The sequence below is a fragment of the Heterodontus francisci genome, chromosome 11 (genome assembly GCF_036365525.1).
Source record: "Heterodontus francisci isolate sHetFra1 chromosome 11, sHetFra1.hap1, whole genome shotgun sequence".
NCBI classification, from domain to species: Eukaryota; Metazoa; Chordata; class Chondrichthyes; order Heterodontiformes; family Heterodontidae; genus Heterodontus; species Heterodontus francisci.
The window spans coordinates 49,342,054-49,363,789 of NC_090381.1; the positions used below are offsets into that span (position 1 = coordinate 49,342,054).

Sequence of the window (21,736 nt, forward strand, 5' to 3'; positions counted from 1 at the left end):
AATAATAAAGTCATCACTATGAATTGATGTGATATGCCATCATGCTTGTCATTACTAGTTCCTATTGCAGTGGCTTTTAATAAAGATATCTCACTGAATTACACTGTCAGTTACTTTTTGCTTTTTTTTTCCAACAAGGGCTTCAGGAAAGAAGAGCTCTGTAAAATTACTATTCATGATACCATACTCCATGTGATGCAACTTCCCAGATGTTTCAAGGTTAACCACAATGATGTACAATCAAAGCCGTATCTTGGAAAACATTTCTTATGCCAGTAATCTGAACAGTATTTTGGAAATTTTAAGAGAGCAATGTAAAATTATGCTTTGAGATGGTTTCCCTGGTGTATGCACAGAAGTTGATCTTTTTTGGTATAGTAAGGCCAAGGGAATACTGGGAAATTTACAAAGGCTGAAGTCATTACGAATTAGAAGAATATTTTGTTGGTAACATTTTGAAATTTGCTATTAAAACTTCACACAACCTGGTGCGTCCTGGGCATAATGGACTAGATTTTGCGGTCAGTGGTGAAGCAATGGTGCTTCAAGATTGAGCAATTTATGTGGTGTGTACTTCCCCTTTTGCGCTGTCAGTTTGAATCTGGTGCCAAGTCAAGGGGATCACTAGGCATCCAGCAACAGTGATGTCATTAAACAAGGTAAGTAGCTAATTACTTTGAAGTACTCTCACAGACAGCAAACCAGCAAGTAAAAACCACTAAATCCCATTACTTTTAATTTTTAACTTTTATAGATAGCAAAATAAATGGTTGGGACATACACATGGGATTAAAGTAGATACGAAATGTCATAAACAAACTTTTTCTATTTTGAAAATGTGGAATTTCTTATAATAATGGAGAAATTCGGCATTCAACAAATATAAAATTGCTCTTTCAGGGCCAGTGTGTATGTTTAGCAGTAATTATGACCGTAGTATGCTATTAAAAACCCAGTTCCACCTCATTCAACATGATGTAACTTTTTCAAGGGTTTTTACAGCGCAAGAGTAGAATTTCTCATCAGGATAAGGGATCAATCATTCAGGAGATGAGGAGAAATTACTGCATTCAAAGGGTTGTGAATCTTTGGAATTCTCTCCCCCGGAGGGTTGTGGATGCTCCATCATTGAATACATTTAAGGCTGGGTTAGATAGACCTTTGGTCTCGCAGGGAATTAAGGGATATGGGGAGTGGGCAGGAAAGTGGAACTGAAGCCCAAGATCAGCCATGATCATATTGAATGGCGGAGCAGGCTCAATGGACCATATGGTCTACTTCTGCTCCTATTTCTTGTGTTCTTGTGTGTTCTTGTTCAATGATTTCTGACTGATTGCTTTGTGGAGTGACCGCAGCAGGTGGGCAGAAAAGTGGCAAATAAAATTCAATCCAGAAATTTGTGAGATAATTAATGTGGGAAGGGCAAACAAGGCAAGGGAATGCACAATAAATAGTAGGATACTGAGAAATGTAGAGTTATACAGGGACCTTTGTGGGCATGTCCACCATGATCCCTGAAGATTGCAGGACAGGTAGGTAAGGCAGTTAAGAAGGTATACGGGATACTTTCCTTTATTAGCTGAGGCATAAAATATAAAAACAGGGAGGTTATGCCAGAACTGAATAAAACACTAATTAAACCACAGGTAGAGTACTGTGTACAGTTCTGGTTAAGACAGTATGAGAAGGATCTGATCACACTGGAGGGTACAGAGGGGATTTATAAGGAAGTTGCCAGGACTGGAGAATAATTTATTTACAGTAATAGATAGAAGGATTAGAGGGAAATTGAGGGGAAATGTATTCACCCAAGGAGTGGTGGGGGTCTGGAACTCACTCCCTAAAAGGGGTGGTAGAGGCAGAAACCCTCATTGCGTCTAAAAAATACTTGGATATGCATTTGAAGTGCCATAACCTACAAGGCTACGGACCAAGAACTGAAGAGTACAATTAGGCTGGATAGCTATTTTATGGCAAGCATGGAGACGATGAGCCGAATGGCCTCCTCTGTGCTGTAAATTTTTATGATTTTATTATTCTGTGAACAGTGCATCCTCTGGAGAAATGTAGAATCACTAACAGCAACTTCTGGATTTCCATGTTTAACTTCACATGTGTGGACTCCAGAATTCTCTGTCAGTTTCAGAGGAGTAACGAGGGTGAACACTGATAGTTTCACAGTCCTTACTACCGCAAAATCTGGGCCTTTTTAAACTTCCCTATTTTCTTCCCTCCATTTCTCATCCAAAGTACAGTTCCATAGGCACTGGTATCCCACACCTCTAGACTAACCAACAACACTCACCGGGGTTCTCCACTCCAATAGGGAAGATGATCAGCTGAGTATAAAATGGACTGTCACACATCTTGCATTATCATCCAAGACAAATTTCACCCCCATTGTCAATATAGAGACACTCATACATTAAGATTGGTCACAGTTGAGGTGGAAAGAGGAGCATTGCCAAGCATAAACCTATTCTTGTGGTTTACACAGGCATGGTTTCCAACCAGGGTCACTGGATAGCAATCCTATGACTTAAAACCTTTCTGCCAATTTTAGTGCCTCCACGCTTTACTGGTTGTGATCAGTTAACTTAATATAGACCAGGCAATGAGTATCCCTCGTGGAAATATCCTACATCTTTTGCAGCTGTGCTCCTTAATCTAATGTACTCTTCATGCTCTGAGATCATATTCAATGTGAGTCAATGTGATGGTAAATATACAAGACCTTGTAGTGTTTTTTTATTCACCTCTATCCAGGGTTTGTCTTGAATAGTACTACACTACTGGACCAACAAAATGATTGTGTTTAATTTTCAGGGCAGAAAATGACCAGAGATGACCATCCTTTATACTGTAACATGGAAGTTCACCCAACTTTTGACCAATAGCACCAACAAGTATGTGTTTTTAGTGCTGACTAAGGGTACATTTGCTTTGTAGTTCCAATTCAGGGACAGTAGTGATGCATTTACCGACCCCCCCCCCCCCCACCTCCCCGCCACAACCAGCAGAGCTGTTCTCGCCCATTTATACACCCACCTCCCACCTTATGTCTAGGATCCTGATGGACTTCATCCTAGGGTCCTAAAAGAAGGGGCTAGTGAGATGGTTGATGTGTTGGTTTTAATTTTCCAAAATTCCCAAGATGTGGGGAAGGTTCCATTAGATTGGAAAATAACGAATATAACTCCTTTATTCAAAAAGGGAGGGAGACAGAAAGAAGGAAACTACAGGCCAGTTAGTTTAACATCAGTCTCAGGGAAAATGTTAGAAGCTATCATCAAAGACATCAAAGCAGGGCACTTTGAAAAATTCAAGTTAATCAGGTCGAGTCAACATGGTTTTGTTAAAGGGAAATCATGTTTAACCAATTTATTGGAGTTCTTTGAAGAAGTAATGTGCTGTGGATATAGGGGAACCGGTGGATGTATTTAGATTTCCAGAAGGCATTTGATATTTACCACATTAAAGGTTATTGCAGAAAATAAAAGCTCATGGTGTAGGGGTAATATATTGGCGTGGATAGAAGATTGGCTAGCTAACAGGAAACAGAGAGAAGCCATAAATGGGTCATATTCTGGTTGGCAAGATGTAACGGAGTGGTGTGGCACAGGGAACGGTGCTGGAGCCTCAACTTTTTACAATTTATATAAATGACTTGGACGAAGGGGCCGAAGGTATGGATGCTAAATTTGCTGATGACATAAAGATAGGGAGGAAAGTAAGTTGTGAAGAGGACATAAGGAGGCTACAAAGGGATATAGATGCATTAAGTGAGTGGACAAAGATCTGGAAAATGGATTATAATGTGGGAAAATGTGAAATTGTCCATTTTGGCAGAAAGAATAAAAAAAAGAAGCATATTATCTAATGGGGAGAGACTGCAGAGCTCTGAGATGCAGAGGGATCTGGGTGTCCTAGTACATGAATCGCAAAAGGTTAGTATGCAGGTACAGCAAGTAATTAGGAAAGCAAATAGAATGTTATCATTTATTGCGAGGGGAATTGAATACAAAAGTAGAGAGGTTATGCTTCAGTTAAACAGGACATTGGTGAGACCACATCTGGAGTACTGTGTACAGTATTGGTCTCCTTATTTAAGTAAGGATGTAAATGTGTTGGAAGCAGTTCAGAGAAGGTTTACTAGATTAATACCTGGAATGGGTGGGTCATGTTATAAGGAAAGATTGGTCAGGCTAGGCTTGTATCCGTTGAAGTTTAGGAGAGTAAGAGGCGACTTAATTGAAACATATAAGATCCTGAAGTGTCTTGACAGGGTGGATGTGGAAAAGATGTTTCCCCTTGTGGGAGAATGTGGAATTAGGGGTTACCATATAAAAATAAGGGGTCACCCATTGAAGATAGAGATGATAAGTTTTTTCTCTCAAAGAGTCATGAGTCTTTGGCACTCTCTTCCTCAAAAGGTGGTGGAAGCAGAGTCTTTCAATATTTTTAAGGCAGAGGTAAATAGATTCTTGATAAGCAAGGGGATGAAAGGTTATCAGGGGTAGGTGGGAATGTGGAGTCGAGTTACAATCAGATCAGCCATGATTTTATTGAATAGTGCAGCAGGCTTGAGGGGCTGAGTGGCCTACTCCTGCTCCTAATTCAGATGTTCGTATGTATCTTCCATGAGAAACTGGGCAAAAGCAAAGCTGGGGAATCCAGACGCAATTCAGAAGGTCCATGAAAATTGTACAACTTCTTTGCTGCTGTAGTCAGTACTGCTTTATAGTTCCTAGTTCTGTTAACAGAAGGGGGAAAGGGCTGTTTTGAAAGTGCCTTACGAATGGATTCAGTAATGGCAATGCTTACGCCAATAAATTTGTGGCCAGTCTGAATTTTCAGCTGCAGTGGATCTTTGCTCCCTGTACATCAGTTTAAAAGTCTTACCTCCTGCTTATAACAAAGGCTGAGATCAGTATCACCAGTAGAACTGCACTGCCAGCCACGGACACAAGCAAAACAGTGGGGCTGGCACCATCTCCAATGATAGCTGAAGGAGCTGGAAATAAACAGAAAAATACATTAGATCTTAATCAACAGATCTGATCTTATCAAAGGGCATATACCAAAATATTAAAATAATTATGAACAAAGCTTTGCTTTAATTGGTATGGGTGCATTGGTGATGAGAAGTTACATTTAAATAAACAAATATTTTAGCTCCTCCCTTGGAACAATTGAGAAAAGCTTGTCCATATCTGTAATAAAAGCAAAATACTGCAGATGCTGGAAATCTGAAATAAAAACAAGAAATGCTGGAAATACTCAGCAGGTCTGGCAGCATCTGTGGAGAGAGAAGCAGAGTTAACGTTTCAGTTCAGTGATCCTTCATCAGAACTGACAAATATTAGAAATGTAAAAGGCTTTAAGCGAGTAAAGCGGGGGAATGGGGCAAGAGATAACAAAAGAGAAGGTGTTGATAGGACAAGGTCACAGAGAATAATTGACCAGAAGGTCATGGAACAAAAGCATGAGGTATGTTAATAGTGTGCTGAAACACAAAGCGTTAGTACAGAGAGGGTGTGAATTAACTGTACAGCTTCCAACCTCATAGTCCTGCAACCCTAGACAGCCCACTTCTACCTCCTTCCCAAAATCCACAAACAGGACTGTCCCGGCAGACCCATTGTTTCAGCCTGTACCCCTGCCCCATTGAACTTATTATTTCCTATCTTGACTCAATCTTTTCTCCCCTGGTCCAGTCTCTTCCCACCTACATCCGTGACTCTTCTGATGCCCTACGTCATTTTGACAATTTTCAGCTTCCTGGCCCTAACCGCCTCCTCTTCACTACGGATGTCCAATCTTGCTACACCTTCATCCCCCACCAGGATGGTTTGAGGGCTCTCTGCTTCTTCCTTGAACAGAGACCCAACCAGTCCCCATCCACCACCACCCTCCTCCACCTGGCTGAAATTGTTCTCACATTGAACAACTTTTCCTTCAACTGCACTCACTTCCTTCAAGTAAAAGGTGTTGCTATAGGTACCCACATGGGTCCTAGTTATGCCTGTCTTTTTTTGGGATATGTCGAACATTCCTTGTTCCAGTCGTACTCAGGTCCCCTCCCTCAACTCTTTTTCTGGCACATTGATGACTGTACGGTGCTGTTTCCTGCTCCCATCTGGAACTAGAAAACTTTCTCAACTTTGCTTCTAATTTCCACCTTTCTCTCACCTTTACATGGTCCATCTCCGACACTTCCTTTCCCTTTCTCGACTTCTCTTTCTCCATCTCCGGATTTTGGCTGTCTATTAATATTCATTATAAGCCCACCGACTCCCACAGTTAGCTTGACTACACTCCTTCACACCCTGCCTCCTGTAAAGACTCCATTCCATTCTCCCAGTTTCTCCGTCTCTGACGCATCTGCTCTGATGATGCTACCTTCCACGACAGTGCTTCTGATATGTCTTCCTTTTTTCTCAACCGAGGATTCCCTCCCACTGTGGTTGACAGGGCCCTCAACTGTGTCCGGCCCATTTCCAGCACCTCTACCCTCACCTCTTCCCCTCCCTCCTAGAACTGTGACCAGGGTTCCCCTTGTCCTCACTTTCCACCCCACCAACCTCCATATCAAAAGGATCATCCTCCGCCATTTCGGCCACATCCAGCATGATGCCACTGCCAAACGCATCTTTCCCTCCCTTCCCCTTTCAGCATTCCGAAGGGATCGTTCCCTCCGCGACACCCTGGTCCACTCCTCCATTACCCTCACCACCTTGTCCCCTTCCCACGGTACCTTTCCCTGCAATTGCAGGAGGTGTAATACCTGCCCATTTACCTCCTCTCTCTCACTATCCAAGGCCCCAAACACTCCTTTCAGGTGAAGCAGCGATTTACTTGTACTTCTTTCAATGTAGTATACTGTATTCGCTGCTCACAATGTGGTTTCCTCTACACTGGGGAGACCAAACGCAGATTGGCTGACCACTTTGCAGAACACCTCTGCTCAGGCCGTAAGCATGACCCCGAGCTTCCGGTTGCCGGCCATTTCAACACCCCCGCCTGCTCTTATGCTCACATCTCTGTCCTAGGAGTGCTGCAGTGTTCCAGCGAACATCAACAGCAAGCTCGAAGAACAGTACCTCATTTACCGATTAGGCACGCTACGGCCTGTCGGACTGAACATTGAGTTCAATCATTTCCGAGCATGACGGGCCCCCCTTTTTATTTTTAGTTTTTTTTATTCATTTATTTTATTTTAGTTTGTTTCTACTGTGCCTACCCACTGTGTTTTTTTAATGTTAGTGCTTAGATCCAGGGCTGTTCATTTTACAGTCAATTCACACCCTCTCTGTTCTCACGCTTTGTCTTTCACCACACCATTAACATACCGTTTGCCTCTGCTCCATGACCTTCTGGTTAGCTATTCTCTGTGACCTTGTCCTAGCAACACCTTCTCTTTTGTTATCTCTTGCCCGACCCCCGCTTTACTTGTTTAAAACATTTTACATTTCTAATATTTGTCAGTTCTGATTGAAGGGTCATTGACCTGAAACATTAACTCTGCTTCTCTCTCCACAGATGCTGCCAGACCTGCTGAGTATTTCCAGCATTTCTTGCTTTTATTGTCCACATCTGTCACAGGTTGGCTCTCATCCTGTTTAGAGCAAGCTTGCAGGGAACATAAAAACTGACTGTAAAAGTTTCTATAGGTATGTGAAGAGAAAAAGATTGGTGAAGACAAATGTGGGTCCCTTACAGTCAGAAACAGGTGAATTTATTATGGGGAATAAAGAAACGGCTGACCAACTAAATGCATTCTTTGGTTCTGTCTTCACAAAGGAGGACACAAATATCATACCAGAAATGTTGGGGAACATTAAACAAAGGGTTTAATGAGAGAGAGGAACTGAAAGAAATCAGTATTAGTAGAGAAATGGTGTTGGGGAAATTGATGGGATTGAAGGCCGATAAATCCCCAGGGCCTGATGGTATGCATCCCAGAGTACTGAAGGAAGTGGCCCTAGAAATAGTGGATGCATTGGTGGTCATCTTCCAAGATTCTCTCGACTCTGGAACAGTTCCTACAGATTGGAGGGTAGCTAATGTAACCCTACTATTTAGTAAGGGAGGTAGAGAGAAAACAGGGAATTATAGACCAGTCATCCTTACGTCGGTAGTGGGGAAAATTCTCAAGTCCATTATCGAAGATTTTATAGCACAGCACTTAGAGAACAGTGGTAGAATCGGATAGAGTCAGCATGGATTTACGAAAGGGAAATCATGCTTGACAAATCTACGAGAATTCTTCGAGGATGTAACTAGTAGAGTTGATGAGGGGGAGCAAATGGTTTATTTGGACTTTCAGAAGGCATTCGACAAAGTCCCACATAAGAGATTAGCGTGTAAAAGTAAAGTGCATGGGATTGGGGGTAGTGTATTGCGATGGATAGAAAATTGGTTGGCAGACAGGAAACAAAGAGCCGAATGGCAGGCAGTGACTAGTGGGGTACCGCAGGGATCGGTGCTAGGACCCCAGCTATTCACAATATACATGAATGATTTAGATGAGGGAACTGAAAGCATTATCCCCAAATTTGCAGATGACACAAAACTGGGTGGGAGGGTAAGTTGTGAGGAGTATGCAGAGAGACTTCAGGGTGATTTGGACAAGTTGAGCGAGTGGGCTAATGCATGGTAGATGCAGTATAATGTGGATAAATGTGAGGTTATCCACTTTGGTAGCAAAAACAGGAAGGCAGATTATTATCTGAACGGCTATAAACTGAGAGAGGGGAATATGCAGCGAGACCTGAGTCGTCTCATACACCAGTCGCTGAAGGTAAGCATGCAGGTGCAACAGGCGGTAAAAAAGGCAAATGGTATGTTGGCCTTCAGAGCGAGAGGATTCGAGTACAGGAGCAGGGATGTCTTGCTGCAATTATACAGGGCCGTGGTGAGGCCACACCTGGAATATTGTGTGCAGTTTTGGTCTCCTTATCTGAGGAAGGATGTTCTTTCTATCGAGGGAGTGCAGCAAAGGTTTACCAGACTGATTCCTGGGGTGGTGGGCCTGACGTATGAGGAGAGATTGAGTTGGTTAGGATTATATTCGCTGCAGTTCAGAAGAGTGAGGGGGGATCTTATAGAAACCTATAAAATTCTAACAGGACTTGACAGGGTAGATGCAGGAAGGATGTCCCCGATGGTGGAGGAGTCCAGAACCAGGGGTCATCGTCTAAGGATATGGGGTAAACCTTTCAGGACTGAGATGAGGAGCAATTACTTCACCCAGAGAGTGGTGAGCCTGTGGAATTCGTTACCACAGAAAGCAGTTGAGGCCAAAACATTGTATGTTTTCAAGAAGGAGTTAGATATAGCTCTTGGGTCTAAAGGGATCAAAGGGTATGGGGTGAAAGCGGGAACAGGCTACTGAGTTGGATGATCAGTGATGATCAAAATGAATGGCGGAGCAGGCTTGAAGGGCCGAATGGCCCATTTGTTCTCCTATTTACTATGTTTCTATGTTTCTATGAAGCTAAGTTGATCTCAGCCAGGGCCATTGTAGAGGAATTACAATTGGTCTTGAGAGTGGATATTCAGCACGGTGGCTCATTTAAATAATCGGTGCTGACTGCACCCCCCCACTGACATGGAGGGGGCAGGCGGTCCATCCCTGGCAACAGTGTCAGGCGCCACTACACATGCACCGACGTCATTTTTAAAAGGCTTCAAGCCAGAGATTACAATTTAAATTTTTAAAGAGATATGAATTTAAATTTATTGGAAAAAGATTAAATGAATGTTTCTAGCCCCTCTCCCACCTCCTCAATAAGCACACAATTCATTCCTTGCCCTCTCCCCACCCCCGCAAACTACTTACCATATGTAACTGACCTTCCCTCCCCACAAAGTTCATAAACTTCTAACTTCACTCCTTCCCACCATCCCCTACACTAATCAGATTTGTTTGATCCTGCTCACGCCCACCCCCCCACAGTGAAATAATTACCTGCTCCCCCTCCCCGCCAGTGTCCCGCATCGGATCTCTGAATGGGTATCCGATATAGCTGCAGAATGGACGGTGGGAGCGGGTAAATACTTCATTCATTTATTTTAATAAATTAACATATTTAGATTTGGCTCTCGTCACCGAGCGGCGGGCGGGGCCACCACAAGGCCTCACCACCGCTGGCAATAATGGGCCAGGCATTCCCAGCATCGAGGCCCGTGGCAGGCCTCTCCTGGAGGCATTTTCCAGCCGCCCCAACCACGACCCCAGACGTCGGGGGGCTGTAAAATCCAGCTCATTGTCTGGGGTCACACATGATAAAAGGCTCCTGGGCAGGTATCTAGTAGATGCCGCCTACAGACCCGTACCCAGCATGATTCAAAATAACATTTTAAGTTGCTAAAAACTTTGCGAAAATCAATGGGAACAGAATTGACTGAAATGATTTCTGAACTGCTTAATACCTGAGTTTGTTATAAATTGAAATGGGGCACTGAACTCGCCATATCCAGCAGCAGTTCGTGCACGAACATGAAACATGTAGGCTGTTAAGGGGTTCAGGCCCTTGATTTCTGTGCTCCTTGAGAGAGTTTTAACAATCCGGTAACTGCGTTCATTCTGATCCTGTGCAAAGATATAAACCACAAAGTGTGTTAGAAGGGAACCAGTTAAAAATATGGGCTCGTACTCAATCTGGAGTAAAAGGCTTTCACTTTGTTTTCAGGATGTGCGCATATTAGAGAAGAAAGGGGATGTCCTGTGTTTACTGCTTCATTCATAAAGCCACATTGAAGACATAGTCTCTGTAAGGACTGCTTTTACAAGATGCAAAGAATGAACAACACAGAAAAGGCAGCTATAAGAAATCTACATTATAACTGGAGTTGTTAAAATGGAAAGCTATCATACTGTAGAAAGTTTAATAACACAATCTTCAGTTTACAGTGGAACTGCAACTGGCAGAGATGAGTTGATGAAACACCACATCTATTGTTAGCTACTACTTTTATTATTAAGTTGCAGCTCTCCCTGGATCTTAAAGAGAACTTTAAATGGAAACAAATCATTTGAAAGACTGTGATATCCTAAATGTACAAGTATGAATGCCCTTTGAAAGAGCAAGTGCAGACTCGATGGGCCAAATGGCCTCCTCTGGTGCTGTACTGTTCAATGATTCTATGAAATGTTGACAGGTTCATGTTGATCTCTACTAACCTTTTCATAGTACTTGATCTCGTATTCTAGAATTACACCATTTGGCCGCTCAGGTTCTGGCCAGACCAAAGAAACACCATGTCTTGTTATCTCCTTTGCTTGTATTAGGCCAACTGAAGATGGAGCTGAGTGGAACAAATAAACCAGTTTACTTTTATAACCTAATTTACAAACTAAACGAAAGACTTCAAATATAATTAATCCTTTATACACTCTAATCATTGTGCAGGCAATTTATTTTTAAATTTAATGATCTTTAGCACAAGAAAAGAGTTTACAAAATCTTTTCTTACTCCATGGGGGAGTTTTCAGACAGGATGAGTTCTTAGACAGGCTATTCTGAAAACTCCACATCCACGACACACAATAAAAGCTAATTCATTGGTTTGCCATTTCCTAAGTATTAATGCTTAGCAATCCATGAAGTTTTGTACATTATGAACCTAAAGATTTTGAAGGCCTCAAAAAGGGAACAAAAGAGTGGCACTGCATTAAAAAGGAACACCTGAGCACAATGTACTAGGCTTTTACTTTAAAGAATGTGTATCTGAGAACCCCATTCACAGGTTAATTGATGAACACAGCCGTCTATAGCTCGTGGAAATGAATTCCTATTGATTGCAGATTGATTTCTAGCTGTCAGAAGAGGCCTAGCCCCTGCTGTTATTTGTCAATATCACTAGATGTATTGATGGCATGAGATCAACCAGGAACAACAGTATTAGCCTGGTAGAGCCACAGTCGTTTCATCAAAAGCATGCTACCATTGATTCCAACCTCTCTCACTCGAACAAGTTCATCTATTTCCAGACAGAAGTAAACAGACAGCAATTGTCACAGCTTCCTATACTAAATATTCCTGGCACACTCTTATCAAAGAGCACGGTGGTGAAAAATAGTAGCCGAACAGCAATTGTTAAGTTAATCAACAGGATTCATATTGCAAGTGGTAATAGAAAGCTGCAACTTTTGTAAGTTTTTGCTATGTTTTGAAGACAATGGGCTGAATTTTCTCAAAAAAGGATCAAGTCTCCCCGCCGGAGCCAAAAGTGGGAGCCAACTCTGCTTTGGCAGGCGGCAGGACCCTGGGACAGCATTATGCTGACGATGACAAATTAAAAGGCCGCCACTGGGGCCGGCTTCCAACTGGTGACAGCAGCCTGCACCCCTCCCCCGCACCCCAATCAGAGGCCGCCCCCACCCAGGAACCCACTGTGAGAGTGCCACTGTGGGACTCCCCACGTGGCAGTAGCCATTCTCAACATTGGTAAAAGGCCAGCAGGGCAGAAGTTGGCCCTTAATTGGGCAATTAATTGCCTCAATTGGACACCCAGTGTATGGCTGTGCCAACGAGGTTCCCGCTGTTGGCAATATGCCACGGCAGCAGGAAAACATTGGATTCCCCTCCCACCTCCCAGCCCGTCTCCAAAGGGCTGGGAAAATTTAGTCCATATTTTGAAGCCACTGAATTCCATTACCAATCTTCTTTTTTCTTTCTTTTGGGCCTCCTTATCTCGAGAGACAATGGATACGCGCCTGGAGGTGGTCAGTGGTTTGTGAAGCAGCGCCTGGAGTGGCTATAAAGGCCAATTCTGGAGTGACAGGCTCTTCCACAGGTGCTGCAGAGAAATTTGTTTGTTGGGGCTGTTGCACAGTTGGCTCTCCCCTTGCGCCTCTGTCTTTTTTCCTGCCAACTACTAAGTCTCTTCGACTCGCCACAATTTAGCCCTGTCTTTATGGCTGCCCGCCAGCTCTGGCGAATGCTGGCAACTGACTCCCACGACTTGTGATCAATGTCACACGATTTCATGTCGCGTTTGCAGACGTCTTTATAACGGAGACATGGACGGCCGGTGGGTCTGATACCAGTGGCGAGCTCGCTGTACAATGTGTCTTTGGGGATCCTGCCATCTTCCATGCGGCTCACATGGCCAAGCCATGAATTCCATTACCAATATACTTGTAATTAGTTAACTTAACAACCATCAATGTGTACTTTGGTGGATAACTTTCAAGCAAATATTAGAGATATAACAAAAAGAAAGAACAGAAATATCCTGGTTTAGAGAAAGGAAAATCAATTTGTGTTCCCAAATCTTACTCGTTAGAACTGTCGGGTAAGAGCAGAATCAAGCTGGTCTGTGATGCTTCCATGGTCAAATAGCCTGCTGAGGCTCACTGTCAAAAATGCATAGTCACTTGATCGAGGCACTAAAGGCAACCGGTACCCAAAATATCACACCCCAGTCAAAAATCAATGTGTGGAGAAGGGGATGGGAAAAATTTGACAAAGAGGAAAAACAAATCCAGAAAAGAGGCAATGATATCTATACTTTACATCCACTTGTAGCACAGTAGTTAATTTTATTTCTCTTCCAGTTTGCCCACTATAGCCTGTATGACTACTGTTCTGAAATGGCTTGAAGTATAGTCTGGGCTGATGGTATGTTATAATTACCAGTTGGCTGGAATATGCCTTCCTAATATTTCATTTTCACAAAATGCAGCACAGACTTGGAATCTTCACTTTGTTCTGTCCAAAACTCTCCCCATCTGCCTCTTGGACTGTAGTCCCTATAGATGTGAACAAGCTCATTTGGCTACATTCACTTCCTCAATAACCTGCTATTCAACACCTTCAATAGATTTATTGCTGCCCTCCTGAGCTGATGACTTCCATTCCCAATATAGGACTGCAGCTCATTCTATGCTGCGTGTGCTGTAAAATAATTCTTAAGCATCAATAAGATCTTAACCAGAACCAATTGGAGCTGCCCCAGTGACCAAGGTACAGAAGTAAGATAACTGGTCCATTAAAGCAACTAAAGTTTGAAAGCTGGAAATAAACAGTTGCAAATATTGGCTCCGTATTGCCTGTCAGCAAATTCAAGACAAAATCTGATTTCAAAGGCCATTCAGAATTCCTGCAGCCAAATGTATAATAATATATTTTAAAATCCTGAAATACATTTAAATTACCAATAGTTCTATTCTTTGTGGTTAATCATACTTGCTGTGGTAAGACCATTGGCAACAGTAGGACTGCAGGCAAAAACAGGCGGCCTATATGCGAACTTGGGAGATTTCCCGAATGGCCACATGAATGGTTCTATGTATTATTGACATTGTTATGACCAGGTGAGAAAGAGGTCTAGAGCTCCCTTTCAACCTGGTCTTACCGTAACAGGGTTTAATTTTAAACAGACCGTGTTTTTAGCTCCCCGTTGGTGGATCCTTGTTCACCACTTTCGAATTACAGGGCAAAGAAACCTGCGGTTTAAAGAAAAGTTGAAATTTATTAAACTCTAATTTGGTTCACGCCTACAGACATATGACGTGCCCATGCTGGCGTGCATATGCGATACACACATGCAAATAGCAACAGAAAAGAGCAGAAGAAAAATAAAGTGGAAAGGTTTGAGGCAATATCTGAAGAGTTTTTGTTACAGTTCTTCAAGCTCACTGTAGAGTCCTTGATGGTAGGGAGATTTTGCTTTTCATTGGGGCCCAGTATTTTTCTTAAATCTTGTTCGCTGTAGGGAGACTTTTCTCTTTTGGGGTTCATGTGTCTTCAGTGGATTCAGAGGTTTGTGAGAAAGCGATGGGAGCAGACAGGAGAGAGATCTTCTCAGTCCAGGAGCAAACAGATACTCTGCCTTCAAACTCTCTGTGGCCAGTTCAGAAGAAAACCCTGGAACAGCCAGTTAGTCATGTGATCAGCGGGTCTAACCAGTCCTGGCCCATGTGGATTGTATCCTCCTTGGCAGTCTGTGGAATGCACTTCCTCACCTTTGATGTCTGTTAGTATGTAAATTTCTTTTCCAGCCATGGCTGATCTGTTTAACAAGTCATTTCCTCGCTCCAACAACAGTTAAGAAATCACTGTACATGACAAAATTGATGTGCCTCATTCTTGGCAGGTGGGGGCCTAGCATGATGTGGTGGGCCAAAGGGCCTGTTTCTATGCTGTACGACTCTATGACTCTATGACAACATGTATTATTTATATGTCCCTTTTTTTCCGTGAGAATCCCAAAAAAATTCTACAGCCTTTCAGAGAATCCAGTCTACTACTGATTGTAGGAGAAAGGAGAGAGTGGATAGAGTTCTGATGAAAGGTCACAGACCTGAAACATTAGCTCTGTTTTTCTCTCTCCACAGATGCTGCCTGACCTGCTGAGTATTTCCAGCACTTTCTGTTTTTATTTCAGATTTCCAGCATCTGCGATATTTTGCTTTTATATCAGGAGAGTGGAAAGCCCCTGACTTTTGGGACAAGATATTCAGAATCAACTGTTTTTGATCAAAATCACTGAGTCTTGGAACAAGTAAAGCTGGACAGGTTTGTATTCTTCGAACTGGACTCCTCTGATAGCTCAGTGGATAAATGCATCACCTGGTAAGACATTTAGAAATACAAACAAGGAGGATTCCAAAAAATCCACAGATGCTATCAGACCTGCTATTTCCAGCATTTTCTGTTCTCGTCTCAGATTTCCAGCAACTGCATTATTTTACTTTTGTGTGAAAAAAGATTCCTAGTTCAATCCCACATCTGGGATCGAGTATTCACTCGGCTGCTGAGGCGGGCAAGGCCTCAATTTTCTGCTACTGGCCGGCGTGCCGGTTTGCCAGGATGTTCCCGTCTTTGGACCATTTTGGATCGGACTGCTCTCAGGAGGGTGGTGGGGAGGTGCGGGGGAGTGACAGATACCCGCCCGTAAGGTAGCTAGTTAAGAAAATTAAAGGGTCTATTAAGGCCACTCTTGAGATGTCGACTGGAATTTTTCAGTCGGTGTGCTGGTCCCCCTGCTGAAGTCGTAATCTGGCTGATGAACGGAGGCGGCCTCTCTGTGGCCTTGAGAGGTTCTCCCTCCATGGGTCTGGTAGCTGTGGCCACTTTTTGAAGTTTCTTCAGAGGGCGTCACCATCTTCAGGCACTCTCTTTTCCTCCTGCCGACATCAGCAGTGCCTACCTCTGACAGTGGGGCTGCCGATTTTTCAGTGCTGGAGAGCCTCCTATTGGCCTTCCAGCCATTTTAGACCACCCATCTGGCCATTATTTGCTGATGACACAATGATAGGTAGGAAAGTAACTTGTGAAGAGGACATAAGGAAGCTACAAAGGGATATTTATAGGTTAAGTGAGTGGGCAAAGACCTGGCGAATGGAGTATAATGTGGGAAAGTGGGAAATTGTCTACTTTGGCAGGGAGAACAAAAAAGAAGCATATTATCTAAATGGTGAGAGACTGCGAAGCTCTGAGATGCAGAGGGATCTGGGTGTCCTGGTGCATGAATTACAAAAGGTTAGTATGCAGGTACAGCACGTAATTAGGAAAGCTCATAGAATGTTAACATTTATTGCGAGGGGAATTGAATGGAAAAGTAGGGAGGTTATGCTTCAGCTATACATGGCATTGGTGAGACCACATCTGGAGTACTGTGTACAGTACTGGTCTCCTTATTTAAGGAAGGGTGTAAAGGTCAGGACTGCAAAAACTCCAGACATTGGGGTCCCGACACCAGAATAAAAATCCTGCCCCTGATGTCAGCCAGGGAATAAATGGGGGACACTAGTAGATTGGTCTCACTATGCACAATTTAAGGAGAAAAGAGTAGAGGAGAGGGTATATTTCCATCAGGATTCCTAATTCAGATCACTGTCTGACGGCCCTGCAGGATATTCTGTTTCCAAGGATTCACCCATTGAATGAGGTGAGATACAAGAGTGGCACCTGTCAATCAAACATGAATCATTGTTTTCAAGGCAGAAGAGAATTGGAGTGAAATTTGAGGAAGAGAAAAATATTGTCATAATGAATAAATTTGAAGTGGGAGATGAAACACATGGACAGTACCTAACACTTCTGTTCAACATCTGCCAGGTGATTCATTTCAATGATATTTTATGGGAAATTAGGGTAATGTGCATAGTTCCAGAAATTATATATCAATCATTAGATAAAGTGGAGCTTTGTAAAACTTTTACTCTATAGAACTGGAAATAAATTACGAGCTCAAGTCGACTTTACCGTGACAATGACTTATGAAGCATATAGTTTATATTGTGCACAGCAGCAGCTTACTTGCAACACAGAAATGTGTAATTGATGTTATTTTCAATTTCAGATATTAATCTTGAGGGGGTTTTCACATTCCTGCATTAAAATGTACTTCTACTAAGCAAAACACTGTTGGTTTGTTTCTGCCAATTCAGTCAATCAAATGCAATGTTTTCTTAAAATCTGGTAATGAAGACTTATGACCTGCCAAGAGAAACATGGCACGCTACTGCATATATTTCCTTCAGAGTTAGTCTCAATTTTAAACTAAATATCAAAACAAGGCATTCTACTGGAAAGCAATTTGCAGATGACAAGTTTTTAAAGAACTCTTGCATTTTCAGTATTTGACCATTATATGTTATATAACAATGAATGCATGCTTTTTGTTAATTGAGTTGAAAAAAAAATCAAATAGCAAAGTAGGAAAGACATTATATTACTTAAAATCAAATCACAAATTCATTAATTGTTCCAGTTTTTAAAGAAACAATTGCAATTTATTGAACAGAATCCCAATACAAACCAAGAGGTAAGGAGTCAATCTATTACTGAATCTTTCAGTCAAGAAATACAACCCATTGATCATTTTGCTGGAGCTGCTGTTCTGTTCCAGTAAATAGATTTGGTGGAAATATGTCATCTGTACATCTAATGTGTTATGGCTATCTTTAACAATTAAGCACTGCCATTTGTGTTCTCAAATCAATCATGTCAAAACAAATCAGCAAAAAATGAATTTGAGAACCTCTAGGGACATTGGAAAGTATACAACAATTTGGATTTTTACTCTGATTGAGCAGCACAAGGCTAGAAACAGCTGGTTTTAGCAATTTTCATGTTTCTTGACCGTTGCTCTTGAGTGATGCCTTCCTGTGTATCTCATGTTAGTTTCGGTAATTCTGTACCAAAGCATGTTACTATTGTCTACTTACAATATGTGCCCATAGAGGTATGCATACAGAATAATGAATAAATAGGGTTGAAATTTACAAAGGTAGTCACATGACTGAAGCGTTCTGATGACATAAAGCATAAGGGTAAACCTGAAGCTATTTCTAAGCATTATTTGAATTACCCCAGATTATGCTGCAGTTTTTAACTCCTATTTATTTTGATGTATCTTAAAATACCCATCAATTTAATCTTTATTCATAAAGATTGTCAATTCCTGCTAATTTGCCTCATGTCCTGGGCAAGGGTGGTGTCACTGAATGCATATTACAAGCCTTTGTGACATAACCCAAAGGTAGTTTTGCATTAAATGAGTTCAGCTGATGACAGACACATCACTGTCCATATTTTGGTTGCACTCCACATGCAAACAATCCAGCCCAACAGCATTGAAGAGCCACCAAAATGTGATCTCTCAGTATACTATCAGTTTAAGATTGAGTCGGTCTGTGAAGTACATGTGACGAACATTTACACTCCGTTTAAGCAGAGAGGCAGAAATCATTCTTGAGAAGCAAGAACAGTTTTTTAGGTAGTGGGACAACTACTCCCAATGTTTACTGATAGAAGGGTGATACAAAATTCCATGTTTTAATGAGAGGTGCTTGACTACTTGTTGCATGTTTAGATTGTTACGACCAGGTGAGAAAGGTGTCTAGGGGTCCCTCTCAACCTCACCTGGTCTTACTGTAACAGGGCTTAATTTTAAACACACCGTGTATTTAGCTCCCCCTTGGTGGATCCTTGTTCACAGCTTTCCAATTATAAGGCAAAGAAACCAGCACAAACAGGCTTTCATAGGTTTAAAGAAGAAAAATTTAAATTTATTAAACTTGAACTTAAACACTATTTCAGTTGACGCTTATGGATACACAACGCGCCCATACTCGTGTGCATATGCAATACACACATGCAAATAGAAGCAGAAAAGAGCAGAAGAAAAATAAAGTGAAAAGTTTGAGGCAATATCTGAAGAGCTTTTGTTACGGTTCTTTGAGCTCACTGTAGAGTCCTTGATGGTAGGTAGATCTTGCTTTTTGTTGGGGCCTAGTATCCTTCTTAAACCTTGTTCGATGTAGGAGACTTTTCTCTCTTGGGGTTCATGTGTCTTCAGGGGGTTTGGAGTTCCATGAGAAAGAGATGGGAGCAGGCAGACAGGAGCGGCTGTGGCGAGTCAGCCAGGAGAGATCTTCTCAGTCCAGGAGCATTCTGCCTTCTGCCTAAACTGTTTGTACAAAATCAAAAAACTCAGGTTGTCCAGCAGGTTAGTCATGTGACTAGCTGGTTTGACCATGTCCGTTTATGTATTTGGCCATCTTAGCAGTCAACCTGGAATGCGAGCTCCCCCACCTTCAACGTCTGGTGATCAAAAGTCCATTGTGGGTTGAATGTGTCAGGGAATGGTCATTTGTCTTTCCAATCACCATCTGTTAATATGCAAATATCTTTTCCAGCCACAGCAGATCTGTTTAACAAGCCCTTTCTTCACTCCAGTAACAGTTTAAATTCAATGTTCATGACAAAATTAATGTGCCTCGTTCTTGGCAGGAGTGGGGACCTAGCATGACAAGATATTGGGTTTCTCTGTTAGAAATTTATAAAATAAATGTTAAGGCTTTTTTTCATTTTATTACTGTAACTATACAATGATAATTTCCTTAATTAGGGGCTGAAATTGAACCCAACATTTTTGAATTTTGATTATTTCAAATGGCCATTTTTCAAAGGAGAGCTTACATAGTGATTTCTATCAGGCTGCTCCAAGTCCAATCTTGCCCTTGTCAGCATTCCACATTGCTTTCATCACAGCTTTCCAATTATAAGGCAAATAAAGGAGCACACCAGGTTTTCTTAGGTTTAAAGAAGAAAAGTGAAATGTATTAAATCTTAAACTTAAACTCTGATACGGTTAATGCCAACAGATATACAATGCGCCCACAATTGCATGCACAAGCAACACATACATGCAAATAGGGACAGAAAAGAGCAGAAGAAAAATAAAATGGAGAGGTTTCAGGCAATCTCTGAAGGGGTTTTTTTTTTTTACTGTGCTTCGCACTCGCTGTCGGGTCCTTGATTGTAGGTAGTCTTGCTTTGCGTTGGGGCCCAGTATTCTTCTTAAACCTTGTTCACTGTAGGAGACTTTTCTCTCTTAAGGTTCATTTGTCTTCAATGGTTTCCAAAGCTGGTGAGAGTGAGATGAGAGCAGACAAGAGAGAGGTCTTTTCCAGTCCAGGAGCAAACAGTTTTCTGATTTCAAATTCCTTGCTGTAAGTTCAAATTCAAAAAGCTCCAACAGTCAGTTAGTCATGTGATCCAAACCGGTCCGACCATGTCTGTTTGTGTATTCGGCCATCTTAGCAGTTAACCTGGAATGCTAGCCTTTCCACCTTCAACGTCTGGTAATCAAAACTCCATTGTGGATTAAATTGGAGCAGGGAATAGCCCCTTAGACCTTTGAAGTACTGTCTGTTGATATGCTAATGTCTCTCTCCAGCCAAAGTCTCCAATTGTTTTTTAAAGAAAATTCTTTCTTCACCAACAACAATCCAAAATCAATGTTCATGTGGCAAAATTAATTTTCCTCATTCTTGGCAGCTGGGGGGCTTGCCTGACAACAGATTCACCATTGCCCACCCCCACTTCCGTCCACATGTGCTGAGACCAATTATAGTGCTCTTCCCATCACCCTAGCTAGAATCAGAAAACTCAGCTCAGACTGGGGATCAAACCTATGACTTTCCTGACATGCACAGCCAGGGTTGGGGCCGACCATGACTCATGGCCCTCCTGCCTTGGGCGCTATGGCGTTGGAAGGATGAATGAGAACGGGCAGAGACTGCTTGAGTTGTGTACCTATCATAACCTCTGCATCACCAACTCGTTCTTTCACACTAAACCCTGTCACCAGGTTTCATGGAGGCACCCAAGATCACGTCGTTGGCACCAGCTAGACCTCATTGTCACAAGGCGAGCCGCCTTAAACAGTGTTCAAATCACACGCAGCTTCCACAGTGCGGACTGCGACACCGACCACTCCCTGGTGTGCAGCAAGGTTAGACTCAGACCAAAGAAGTTGCATCATTCCAAGCAGAAGGGCCACCCGCGCATCAACACGAGCAGAATTTCTCACCCACAGCTGTTACAAAAATTTCTAAATTCACTTGTAACAGCCCTTCAAAACACTCCCACAGGGGATGCTGAGACCAAGTGGGCCCACATCAGAGACGCCATCTATGAGTCAGCTTTGACCACCTACGGCAAAAGTGCGAAGAGAAATGCAGACTGGTTTCAATCTCATAATGAAGAGCTGGAACCTGTCATAGCCGCTAAGCGCATTGCACTTTTGAACTACAAGAAAGCCCCCAGCGATTTAACATCCGCAGCACTTAAAGCAGCCAGAAGTACTGCACAAAGAACAGCTAGGCGTTGCGCAAACGACTACTGGCAACACCTATGCAGCCATATTCAGCGGGCCTCAGACACCGGAAACATCAGAGGAATGTATGATGGCATGAAGAGAGCTCTTG

General features: G+C 42.4%; 1 protein-coding gene across 2 annotated transcripts in view; it reads right to left on the minus strand.

The window, feature by feature from the left end:
- The window catches only part of LOC137375251 (ephrin type-A receptor 4), a 147,794-nt gene that overhangs the window by 30,730 nt on the left and 95,328 nt on the right, over nucleotides 1–21,736 (minus strand). For both annotated transcript variants that reach the window (XM_068042129.1, XM_068042128.1), the window contains exons 6-8: nucleotides 11,189–11,313; nucleotides 10,438–10,597; nucleotides 4,903–5,014 (exon numbers count right to left, since the gene is read on the minus strand). In XM_068042129.1, the coding sequence (XP_067898230.1) occupies nucleotides 4,903–5,014; nucleotides 10,438–10,597; nucleotides 11,189–11,313 (397 nt within the window). The remainder of the gene's footprint in view (nucleotides 1–4,902; nucleotides 5,015–10,437; nucleotides 10,598–11,188; nucleotides 11,314–21,736) is intronic.